This window comes from Balaenoptera physalus, assembly GCF_965194825.1.
Source record: "Balaenoptera physalus genome assembly, chromosome: 2".
NCBI classification, from domain to species: domain Eukaryota; kingdom Metazoa; phylum Chordata; class Mammalia; order Artiodactyla; family Balaenopteridae; genus Balaenoptera; species Balaenoptera physalus.
The window spans coordinates 24,412,625-24,425,014 of NC_138883.1; the positions used below are offsets into that span (position 1 = coordinate 24,412,625).

At 40.0% G+C, this 12,390-nt stretch overlaps 1 protein-coding gene across 17 annotated transcripts in view; it reads right to left on the reverse strand.

The window, feature by feature from the left end:
- The window catches only part of NRXN3 (neurexin 3), a 1,702,647-nt gene that overhangs the window by 1,040,006 nt on the left and 650,251 nt on the right, over positions 1-12,390 (reverse strand). For 12 of the 17 annotated variants that reach the window (XR_014260952.1, XR_014260953.1, XM_082451198.1 and 9 more), the window contains 2 exons: positions 11,601-11,804; positions 5,557-5,583 (listed from right to left, as the gene is read on the reverse strand). Coding sequence is in view for 15 of the 17 variants with exons in the window: in XM_082451198.1 (XP_082307324.1) it covers positions 5,557-5,583; positions 11,601-11,804 (231 nt within the window). In the remaining 2 variants the exon portion in view is untranslated. The remainder of the gene's footprint in view (positions 1-5,556; positions 5,584-11,600; positions 11,805-12,390) is intronic. The other 5 variants (XM_082451199.1, XM_082451189.1, XM_082451185.1 and 2 more) reach the window with 1 other exon arrangement.

A 12,390-nucleotide genomic window follows, 5' to 3' on the forward strand; every position in this document is an offset into this window, starting at 1 on the left:
TCCTACTATCACAGTCAAATCTGCCTATTATTGATACTATGAATAAACTTACATGTGAGGTATTTTATATGTCACAAGAAATATAAAACATTCCAAAGAGAAACAAAATTATGTGTTATCTTTTAAAATTCAGGTTTTGGTACAAGTTGAAGTACACCATAATCATTCCATAAAGAAATACAAAGTCTCAGGTGTGATGCTGATAGTTGGATAAAGAATAATACATTATTGGATACAAGATTCTGCTTTGTGATTTTTTCCATCTTCACTAAAACTCTACTAAGAGAAGTGGTATGATCAGGCTGACAGCAATGGTGATCCAAATCTTGGAACGGATACCAGAGAGGTTCTACAGTTTCCTTCCCAGAGACTTAATAATGAAGAAGTCAGCCTTCCTGGTTGACCTGAGGTAAGTGTTTCTGAGTTAAAGGGATAAGCTAAACAAGTCAGCTCTGGGATTTCTAGATGAAGCAGGCCTAAAGATGATGTCACTTATTCTGGTACCACAGACAGGGAAGACAGAGAAAAAGAGAAGAAAACCAGAAGTCTAGTGTAATAAATTTTAATGCCTAAATTAAGCAAGAACCACCCACACCCTGTTGACTTTGCCAAAACACTGGCATTGAGTCTGCTTGGAAACCCAAGGCAGAGAAGCGAAGGCAAAAAGCAAAAAACAGGTGCGAGGCAGAGCAAGTGCAAGAGAAGGAATATTTAGTAAATACTAGTAGCTTTCAGCGGTATGATTTGGAGATATGTAACATCCTTGTGATGTTATTTTCTTGCAGCTCTTATATTATTGTGCATCTCTATGATTCAAAGATAACAGAGTCTGTGGGAAGTGGACAAGACTATAAAAGCTGTTCTCAGACACAAATGACTACATTGTGGCACTTCATTGTTTTAAGGTCAGTATATTTTTGTATGTCAAAGAAGGAAAAAATTAATCTTATCACAGGTAAACCAGTAAGGCTTCAAGTTCAAAGTGACTGGGGGAGCTCTACATATACCTAAATAATCAGGCATATACACAAAACTCACGATTTCCTCACAACTTTCACGTGATATATGCCCTTCTTTCCAGAAAGATTAAGAAAATGGCCACACACAAAGGAATTAGCCTTTGAGAGAGAAAGATTGGAAGAAAGGGGGAAACTGATATTCATTAATTTGTGTTCACTATATTCATTCATACTATACTCATATTTAATCAATATGAGGTCACTGTATTCATTCATACAGCACACAGCTTAAAAGGGATGGGATAAAGGAGGGGCTAGGAAATCGTAGGGCAGAGTCACAGTCAGACAAGGTTAAAGACGACAAACCATTTTACAGACTTTCACTTGAGCAAACACCCACGAGATCAACAAGAAGTTCATACCTGTTTTCAGAACTGCATGCCTCTTAGGTACTGCCAGCCTCATGGAACTGGAACCACAGGAATGAGTGATTTCCTCCAGAAATTCCCAGAAAGCAGACCTGTTTTCTTTAGCCGTGCTCCAGGTCACCCTGGAGTTCAATCCACCATGATGACTGCCAACTCTGTTGCTCTTTTGCAGTTTTAAAGTCAGTTCTAAATTGGAAATTTCCTTACTACTTATTTTGAAATATCCCTGGCAGGTGAATCAAACACAGCATATCCCCGATTCAACCAAAGACTTTGATTGGCACAGTCTCTAACAAATGTTTGGTGATAACAGCCTGAGAAGAGTTTATGGTGTGGTATTCTTGCAGGATTTGGAAAGCAAGGGTTGTAAGGTTTGGAATGAGTAATGATAAGTATATCATAGATATTATGGGGAAAGACAAAGTACTGGAAAAGAGAAAAGTAAGAAAGGGAGAAAGGCAGAGAACCTGATTAGAAAATTGTTTCTGCTTCTTGGAAACCCTTGTCATGGAGCTGCGTCAGTTACTGACAGAAGGGCCAGCCAAGAAAGCCACAAGGAAAAGGCTTTTTGTCTTGTGATCACTGCCCTCTATCATGTCCAGTTGTTTTCTCCTCACACTGGAAGATGGTCCTTCTTCATGTTCTTCTTGCTATTAAAAAGACAGTCACACAAACCCTTGGAAATAGCCATTTCCCTGAACGAACAATATTTTGAGGCAGATGAACAGGAAAAAAGAAACAGATGATGTCATTCAGTATGTTACCTGACTGACTTTTCACAGAACAGGCATTCTAAAAAAGAATTAACTGGAAAAATTCATGAACTTATATCCAAACTTAAAGTTTAATTCACTATGTCCCTTCAAGAGAAAAAAGTTTTGTGTTGCAACTTGAGCAATTACACCCTATGACAGCTACTGAAATGCCAGCGGGAGCTCAGGAGTAAGTGGAAAGTCCTTCCCTCTCACGCTCAGGCTGCAAATCAATCTTATTTCTTGTACTCTTCCAGTGAAAAACTGTGTAAGAGACAGGATCCACACAACTTGAGATTACAGAAGCAACTTGAGATTCTATAACAGGTTGAACTATGAACTCTGATATGTATGTGAGAAGAGGGGTTTAGAAGTTCTAGTCACCTAATTAGTTTTATCTCCTAATTTAGCTGTATAGTCTTCTCAAACTTTTCTACCCAAGTGCCAATAATGGTGGGAATGGAATAGAGAAGATACACAATAAAAATGATAGGTCTTTGAATTCTTATGTTTTTTCTTAAAACATAAGAATAAGATTTATCTATTAAATAAGATTCATGTTTATTTGCATTCTTCTACATCATATATCACTTTGCTTTCAATTCAAGTTTTTACTCCAAATCAACAATTAACTTCAAGAAAATGTATCACATACACTTTGTGACTCTACATTACCCTGGGTACACATCTATACACCTCAGCATTAAAGGACTTAGATTAGTTTGAAGAGCTTGTGTTTTGTTTTGTTTTGTTTCTATTCAACCCCTGTGCAACTAGTGGGCACTATGTATTCTTTCTCTGATGCTTTCACCAAAACTAACTTCCTTAGTATGTTAAAGATTTATCATGAGAATTCAAAATTGATTTTTCAAAATCCAATCTTGGCTTTTTACCTAAATATTGATTTAAACCAGTTACATTCTTTCTATTCTGTGATCAAAGTCGGGAACGCATCTTTGCTGTGTGCATTTCCTCTCGATGCTGCTTTTGGTGGCTCTGAATAGAACATCTTTTATCAGGCTTAGAAAATCTGCTGGCATCTGTGTCCTGGAGAAGAATCACTGTATTCCCAGGAGAAAGAATTTGAGAACTTGTCTTATGATGACTCTCCATGTATGATCAGAGGGAATATATGGAATTAAATGTAAGATAAAGTAGGGATAGAACACAAAAAGCAGGCCCTGATACCCTGATCAAATAACTCCCTCAGTTCTCTGTTCTGCAAATAAGTCTCTGAAGCCAGAAGGTGCCAGATTCAACTTTGGAAGGCGTTTTCCACCTTCGTGCTCAGCTTTCATCTTATTTCCTTCTGGAAACTAATGCAAAAGGGAAAGAAAAAGTTTTCTATAGATATGCTGTATTTTTTTAAGAAGCCAGACACAGATGACTACATGTTATATGATTCCATTTATACAAAATGCCCAGAAAAGGCAGGTTTATAGAGACAAAAGCAGACCAGCAGCTGTCTAGGACTATGGGGAGGAGCAGGGATTAACTGCAAAAGGACATAAGAGAAATTTGGGGAGTGTTGGAAATGTTCTAAAATGTGAATATGGTGATATTTGGACAACCCTAGAAATTTAATAAAAATCACTAAACTGTAGGCTTACAATGGATGAACTCTGTGGTATGGAAATTATGTATCAATAAAGCTGCTTAAAGAAAGAGAAAATGCCAGTCTTTGGAGAAAAAGGATGTTTCAATTAGACTTGTAATGATCTAAATATCATGAGAAATTTCTGGCTAATTAGAAATATTTAAACACAGCAATATAGGACATAGCTTAAATTAACTGAAAGTGATGCCAAGACAAGCAGAAAGCACTGTATTTTAGGAAGTTGCTGTTTACATCAATTTTTTACACTTCTTTTTGTTGTTGTTGTTCATTTATATGGAACATTTGCCACCCAGAAGTGGATTTGGGCTTTATTAGTTTGTCATCCTGATAATATATCTCCCAAGAAAGAAGGTTAAACCAGCTAACACCTTTAAAATTTTTAGAAGGATGGGATAAACAAGTAAATGAAATGTAAGAGGCTATCTCCTTTTCTGAGTTTGTTCCTACAGAAAGACCCTAGCAAGGAAAGAAGCAAAAAATCAGGAGATAATACTGAGAATCACGTGTGTTTCAGGAGATAATACTGAGAACCATGTGTGTTAGATGCTCAATCAATCCAATTTTGTCTTCCTGGTCCACAGGAAGACTGTATTTCCCAGTTTCCTCTGAGTTTAAGATGGAACCACGTCTGACAAAATATAAGCAGAAGTGATGTATGGCATTTTTAGGCAAGGCAATAAAACATATTGCATAACTATCCAAGCTCTCTCTCTCTCTTCCCTATGGATAGAACTGGAAGTGAAAAACTCCAAGGTTGTTGAACCCAACTCATGGAAGAATCTTAGATGCCTGAATTACTTCTTTGAAGACAGCTGACCAGGAGAGCTGCTCAACTGGCACTGGACTTTGCCCGAACAAGAAAGAAACCTTTTTTGTTGAGCCACTGAAATGCTGGGATTGTCTGTTGTAGCTTATCACCCTAACCAATTACCCTAGTTGCTTAGTTGTTATTTAATTGCCTTAACTAATATAACACACTATAGAGCTCAAAGTATATTTCTTCCTTTCTTCATTTTATCACCTAGTTCTATTCTTTCCCTCATGCCCATCTCTCCTCTCTCTCCTCCTATTCCCCTACTTCATGACTCCGGTTAATGTGCACTTCTGAGACAGAGGAAGAAATGCGTGAGTAGTATTCAGCCTGTTCCTCATTAAGACCCTTCTTCAAGAGGTGGAATATTTGAATGGAATGAGGTAAAAATAATAGTCTGCCATTCTTTATGCAGAAGAGGTAGAATGTATCTCAAGTCTTTGGTTAAAATGTTGCATTACTACCAAGAGCAATGCTTTGCCCACCCTCCTTAGGGGAAAAAATAAATAAATAAAACCCTACAGCGATAAATGCCAAGAAAGGAACGTCAGAGTCGGCAGCCACCTTGTGGGTCATGAACTTTGCTCTCATTTTCTGAAGCTTCTGGTAGTGGAGAAGTGCATTCTGGTTGCTCTAATGCTTTTGGTCCACCCCTGCGAGTTACCTTCCCAAAACAACAAATTACCATTTCAATTCATTTTCAAACTATGTCATTATCCAGGTACCCTTTGCTCCTTTTCTGCATATAGAACAAATGCAAGGAAAGAAGAGAGGACCTTCCGCAATTCCGAAACCACGCCCTGGGCCACACTCCGCCCAAACCATCACCCCAGCCCTTCAGCTTGTCAACCCCAGTTCCCCCCAACTCCACTGTCAAAAAATAAAACAATTCAAATAAAAAACAGCTCATAAAACAGTAAACAAAATAAAGTCAGTTTTCTTTTTTTTTTTTTTTAAAGAACAAAATGAAACTTGAGGGAAAACTTACTGGAGTTACAGTTTATCCTGATACAGTCTAGATGGGGAAAAATAAATGAAAGATGAAATTGCATCCTTCAAGGTAACAGCTGCAGACATCCAAAAACAATCAGTCCACCCTTCCGGGGACAGACACACGCAAGAAATGTGGCCATTTTATATATATATATACAGTATGCACAAGTTTAAGGGTGGGTGTATATGTACAGTATATTGTTTAGTAAAGTTGGATACATATATATATACACACACACACATATATATATACACGTATGTATAGAGATATATACTGGTATACATATATATCCACAATAGACACTGAGTATGCTTCTTTTTTTTCTTTCAAAAATCCTATTCACTTAGATAAAGTATTTCAAAATTGGACTTTGAAATATTAATTTTGTTAAACTTGGAAAATACTGCAAAAATTTCCCCACCAAATGCAGGTTTTAGTTTGTTTCCCTCTACAATTGGTTTTTCTTAAAATTTATCTTTAAAAGTAGCATCAAGACAATTTTGGTTTTAGTATTTCAAAGATATATCACCAGTCTGACATATTGTATCATTTTAAAAAATCTGTCCATGAAGTTTCTCAGTGCAGTATTTAACCCTTTCTCTTTTTCTAAAACCAAACTCCCTCCACCCTCTCTCCTCAGGTCAGGCCCCAAATGCTATAGAAATTTATGTAGGCAGATTTGCCGTTCTCCTCAGAGGTAAGGAAAGGGTTAACACCACCTGGTCATTTTCTGTCATAAAATGGCCACTTGCAAACAGCTAACCGCACAAACACCCATCCCAGATTTTAGAGAGGCGGGCTCGGGTGCTGGGTAAAAGGAGTTGTATGATGTTATCATAATTGATTGGGGTCTCCGCTGTGGTTTCAAAGGCCCCCAGACCAACTCGCTCATGAAGCCCATCTCTGTCTTCCTGCCTGAATGCTCAGACTGAATCAAGCGCCCAAAGCATTTGAGGAGAAGGCGAGACAGGCACATGGGGAGGAGGTCTTGGGCACCTTTGACATCCTACCTATTTTACTCTGTGATCCTGCATCTTGAAGAAAGAAAATTCTTTTTTTTTAAATGGGAAAGAGAGGGAATAAAGGGTGGCTAATTTTCTTGTGCTGGTCACCAGACAAGGTATTGTGTGCCAGAGATCAGAGTATCTGTCCTTTTATTAATATCTCTTTGGAGTCAGGGACACACAGTATAAAAGGTCTAGAGCAGAGTCAATGGGTGTTAGTAGGGGTTGGGCAGAATGGTCAGAGAAATGTCTCAGGTTAACTCTTACCAGGCTGCCCAGTTGAACCTACGTTTGGTTTTCAATGGTGGGAATTCCTATAAGAATTTGTTTAAAGCCAGACATTAAAAGGTAGAAGTAAAACGATAAAGAAAAGGAGAAAATTACAGGAAAAAAATACAGTTAGAAACTGTGCTCTTCTTCTAGCTAAGGTTAACCCAATAGTTTTGGAGGACTTGTGGAAGATAATGCCACGATTTGAATTTCCTGAAATAAACCACTTGAAGCAAGCGATAAAGAAACCAGTGGTAAATGACAGGGCAGAATGAAACTACGTGAATCCAGATAGGAGCAATTTATAACACCCAAGCATTCTGAGGAAGGGGGCAGGAAGCTTATTTGTTCCCCAGAAGAACATCTCTTGAGAAAAATCTGGGTTTGGTTTCGTGCGGTTAGGTTTGTCATGTGTCGTCAACCGCAACAGAAAAGTGGGAGCAAACAGCCCTGGAGCAACTGGTACGATCACCGGACAGAGGAGGCCATGCCCCTGGTGAGGACTGGGGAAGGGGAGGGCAGGGAGGGAGGAAGAAGTGGGGCCTCAGCTGCCGGTTCGCCTACCATCACCCGAGGCTGGAGAAATGCCCCTCACTGATGGATCCAAGAAAGAGGGGAAGCAGAAGTATGGGCATGCTTCAGAGAGGGAAAGGGGAAGAGTGAGCCTAAAGCAACAAACCCAAGAACTTTAAACAAGAAGTGGTTTTCTGCTTTGGTTTCTGTGCTGCTGAGGATTTATTCTTAGTCAAGGATCTGGTCTAGGCAGAGGTGTTGGGTTGGGCTTGTCCTTCTGGGCTCACTCAAGTGGTTCCATGAACTGAATGGTGTCTTTAAACCAACGTGAGGACTTGGAGCTTTCAAGATAGCAGACAACTGGGTATGTTAAGTCAAGAAGTGAAAAATTATTTTGCTACTTTACTTGAAGAACAAGTTTGAGGAGAAAAATCTACCCCAGTTCCTTGTTCACAGGGTCTGAGAGGGTGGTCTTGATAGTGATGATGTATTTTTTAATGAAAAATGAATCAGAAGAACTGACCTGGGAAGGCAGTTTCCTTTAGATCTCCAGTAGCAGCCGAAGTTCTCTTTCTGCCTGAGCCTTGGCATGGTATTTGAGGGATGTGGGTATGTGTGTGTGGTGTGTGTGCTGTTCATTCTGTTTCAGTTTTTTCATTTAATTTTAGTAAATAAGGAGAAATTATTATTTTCTATATTGATGAGCTTCAGGTTGAGCACGGAAGAGGTGAATGTTTCTAGGAGTCTTATGTCTTCAGTGGTGCATACAGTAAACAGTAGACTGCAAGTCCATGCTTCCAGAAAGATAACATCTGGAGAATCTGAATGCAATTAACCAAGCTGCATGGCACTGCCTACAGGCCTCCACCACTGAAGAAGGGTTGCCTGCATTCTGCTGAGGATTCTTACAGGCCCATGAATGAGGCTGTACCGATACTGATGGACTTTTCTGCTGTTATGGCTCAATTCAAACCAAGCACTAAGAAGAAGATGCCTTCCGTGCATGTTTAAAAGGTGACCATCATGAAAGCGGTTAGAAGCCATTAAGTCTGTCACATCACCGATCCACAGTATTGATCTGTGGAGGTGACGGATAGCCCATGATGACTGAGTAGTTTAGAAACATGGGTAGTCCCACCTCTGTGACCTACTTTCTTTGTTTCACATCTATCAAGCAATCATAAAAACACTATTGATTTATCTCAGAAAGTTACTGTGAGATTAAAATAAGGTTTTCAAAATATTTAAAAATACTATAATATTAAAAATTATTATTGTATCTTTTAATACTAAGAGATTAAAAATATGATAGGTCAATGGCCAACCTCAAAGCTTTTTAAAACGTGCTATGTGTATGTGTAGCTGGACATTGCTCATGGCTGCTATTGCCACGGCTGGCTAGCTTCAGAAAGCAAGGCCCTTGGAAAAGCCTAGTCCCCTTGATATTTAAGAGACACGTTACATCAGAAAAATACAGACATTTATATCATGACCTTTTATGTGTGAACAATTTGAAATAAATTGGAATATCATTCGTGCCTGTGCTAGAAAAGAGACACAACTTAAATGGAGGGAGGGATCCTTTGAAATTAGTTTTGGGGATTGTGTACGTAAATGCACACGCTGTTTGGAGATGTTTTCTACTATAATGAAAAAAAAAGGGTAATATGAATTCATGACAAGGAGAAAAAAAAGCATTTATGAAGGGCTATATTCTGGGGAGGGGGGTAGAGAACCCTCAAACAAAGCATGAGTATGAAGAGTTGTGTACACACGTACAAGGAATTTAAGTTCAGTTTTCTGTGTGAGGTTTGAAAGAAAGTAAATTCAAACCAGTAGTTGTGGTGAACCCTACCCTTCAGGGAAACAAGAAGTGACCACTGTTTCTAGAGAAGAACAGTGCTCTTTTGCCTAAGATGCCTCAACTTAGGAGGAGCTACAATGATCACGTGCAGAAAGGAGCCAGGAGGCAAAAGCAGAGTCTTTCAAAAAAGCACACCTCCCAGATTTTCCTGACAGTTTAAAATGCAAAAATATGCTTCTAGGAATACACCTGGGATCTATGACTGTGTGTACGTGTGCACGTGTGAGAGAGAGAGAGACAGAGAGGGAGAGAAAGACAGAGAGACAGAGAGAGAGAGAGAACCTGTTCATCTCTTTCGTCATCCCCTTTTATCTCCCTCCACCTCCATTTTTCCTTCTAAGATGTGAGACCTGTCATAGTTGGCCTTCTAATCTTACAAAACAACATCTAAAAAGGAAAAAAAAAAAGTTGTCTGTTTAAAGGCAATGTGCATTTCCCCAGGACCCCGCAGGGCTGAATATTCCTTATATCTCTGGCTCTCTCTTACCTTGAAATAGACAGTTAAAAACTGACCCTATCTTCTTTTCTGTGAGCTAGTTAGGAGGTCACATTTGTTTTCATTTTAGTTGTGGGAGGGGTTATTTTTTACTTTTATTTCTTCTGTTGTTTTTCAGAGAACTTGACAGTAGGCTACTGGTGGTTGATTTCAGGTATGCACGCTGGTTGGTTGGTTTTCAGGTGGGGAGGATGGTGTAGGGAGGGGAAGGTGAGGGGGACAGGGGAATGCCAGTCCCTGCAGGCTGCTCAGTACACTCTGTTCTCAAGGCTGTTTGCTATGCGGGCCGCAGGCTTTGGGCCTTTGAAGGGTTGAATACCATCTTTTGATTTACCATGGCTGATGGTGGGGAAGACTGGAAACTCAAGAACACCCACAAAGATCTAGCAAAATAGAAAAACAAAATCCAAAATAACCAAACACACACATACACAAACCAAAGAAAAACCAAGAGACACACTGACAACAGAAATCAAATGTGCTTGGAAAAGAAAAAGGGCATAGTGTTGTAAAAGCTGCAACTTGGAAAAAAAAAAAAAAAAAGAGAGACACAACTAAACAAGCCACTGCTCAAAACAGTCTTCTGTGTCCTAGAGATTTTTAGGATTGTCATACAGGCATTTTTCAAGAGTGACCAGTTGACCTGACAGCAGATAAGACTGGTATTGATTTCCCACCTTCCCACCAGGCCATCTAGGGTTGTGTATCGTCCTGCATCTGACACATTTGTCCATCATGTCTTCTCCATGCCATGCCTCTGACAAGCCATTCCACTGACATCTTTATGAAGGAGTTGTGTATCTAAACATATTCTACATAGCCAAACAAATCAGAGGCTTAGAAAGTTTGAGCTCAGCTGTATCACTAATCCTGTCAACACAGGGCACTGACTTTCTACTGAGTAGAATCAGCAGAAATAGAGACTGCTTTTTTTCCTTCCAAAAACCAAGAGGTCCTCACTCTCCATAGAAGATTGATTAGAATCCAGTCAAGAAGGTCAGCAGCCTGAGAGGATGTGAGGCCATAAAAGAGGAATTTCCAAAGTATCATCATAGGTAATTACGGTAGAAGAACAGGTCCTCTCTCAATAAAGCTACAAATTTGAAACTGTCATAATTTTTCAACACTAAGGAAAAATGGATATGTATTATATAAGAACAGAGTAACCGGTAACAGTGTGACTTAATAATTTTTATAAAAAGGGCTGCCGAGTGAGGGTAGGAATGTCAGGAAGGAAGAAGGGATACATATCAGGAGCCACACCATCCTTCCATGTGTCAGAGACTCTAAACTTATAGAATTTTTCCCCGATGGGACAACAGAAATAATGTGACTTGTGCTCCCCACTAGGAGAAAGTAAATATAAGGAGATACTAGTGTCATCAAGGCCACCAGAATTTCCCATGTGAATAGTCCTTGCGGAGCTTCAAACAATGCATTTCTCATCCCACTCACGTGGCTTCGTTCTTTCAAACACCACCCTCCCATTTTGTTTCCATCTCATGCCCTGTCCCTGTCCTCTGCTTTGACTGTTTTGAGTGGTGACCAAGGAGTTGGACTTAATGGGAATGTGACTGATCAAAAGATGGACCAAAGTAGCGTGTTTTACACAAAGCTAAACGATTCCAAAAAACCAAGAAAGGAAACTTAGAAAACAAATCTTCTAGTAAAGAAACCACCACTGTCAGAAACCAGAAATTGACATCAAAACCTCATGCAGAAACAAGGAGAAGGTGTTTGTTGCTGTTGGGATTTATCCTTGGCCTATTAAACAAGAGGTGAGCAGCTAAATTTCAAGAAACAAACAAAGAATTCAGTCAAACCAATGAAAATCAGAAAAGAAAGGGAAGACAAGCCCAAACAGAGTGGCAGAGGGTACTTCATACGATACCTAAGTTAACCATGAGCTTGACGCGCCCCCCATCCAGCTCCAAACGCAGGGTGTCAGCAGAGTCCCTGGAGGTAGTAGCCACCAGCAGCCCATAAGCTCGCTGGGACATGAAGCGGAAGGACACGTCCTCTGCCTCGGTGTGCATGACCATGGGCATGATGATCTTCATGTACATGCTGCCGTCGTAGCTCAGGATGGACGCCTCTGCAGAGAAGAAAGGAGGGGATCGTCAGGATGAAGGATGCCAGAGTCTGCCTTTGCTTCCAGGGTAAGCAGAGTAGAAGGAGAGGGCACCAAATTAGTAGACAGGTGGCTTGTGCTTGTTAGACCTCCATTGCCACTTTTAAGCTGTATGCAGACCCCTTAAACTCTGAGGTTCTATTTCCTCATTTGTAAAAGGCATCTGATGGCACTGGTCCCTGCCCTACCATGCTCACTGACTTGTCAATGGTACCACATGAAATAATGGATGTGAAGGCATTTTGCAAAAGCGAAAATGCCCTCACAAATGGTAGTAATTCTGTATGCTGTAGACACAACAAAGCAAAACAAGACACTAAACAAAACTTGAGTCCTGTAAGTATTTCATGAAGAACAGGAGGGAAGCAGCAGTTTATAACCACCACAGCAAACAAATACATACTTGCCAGAATGCTGCTAGAAAAAGAAAAGAGCAGCAGTATAGCCAGGCCCCGTAACAACTCCGGTGGCCAGGCCTTGTAGAAGTTTGCTTGGCCCGTTCAAAGAAGACTGATAGAGCCAGGGCCAGAACAACAACAACAAAAGCCAA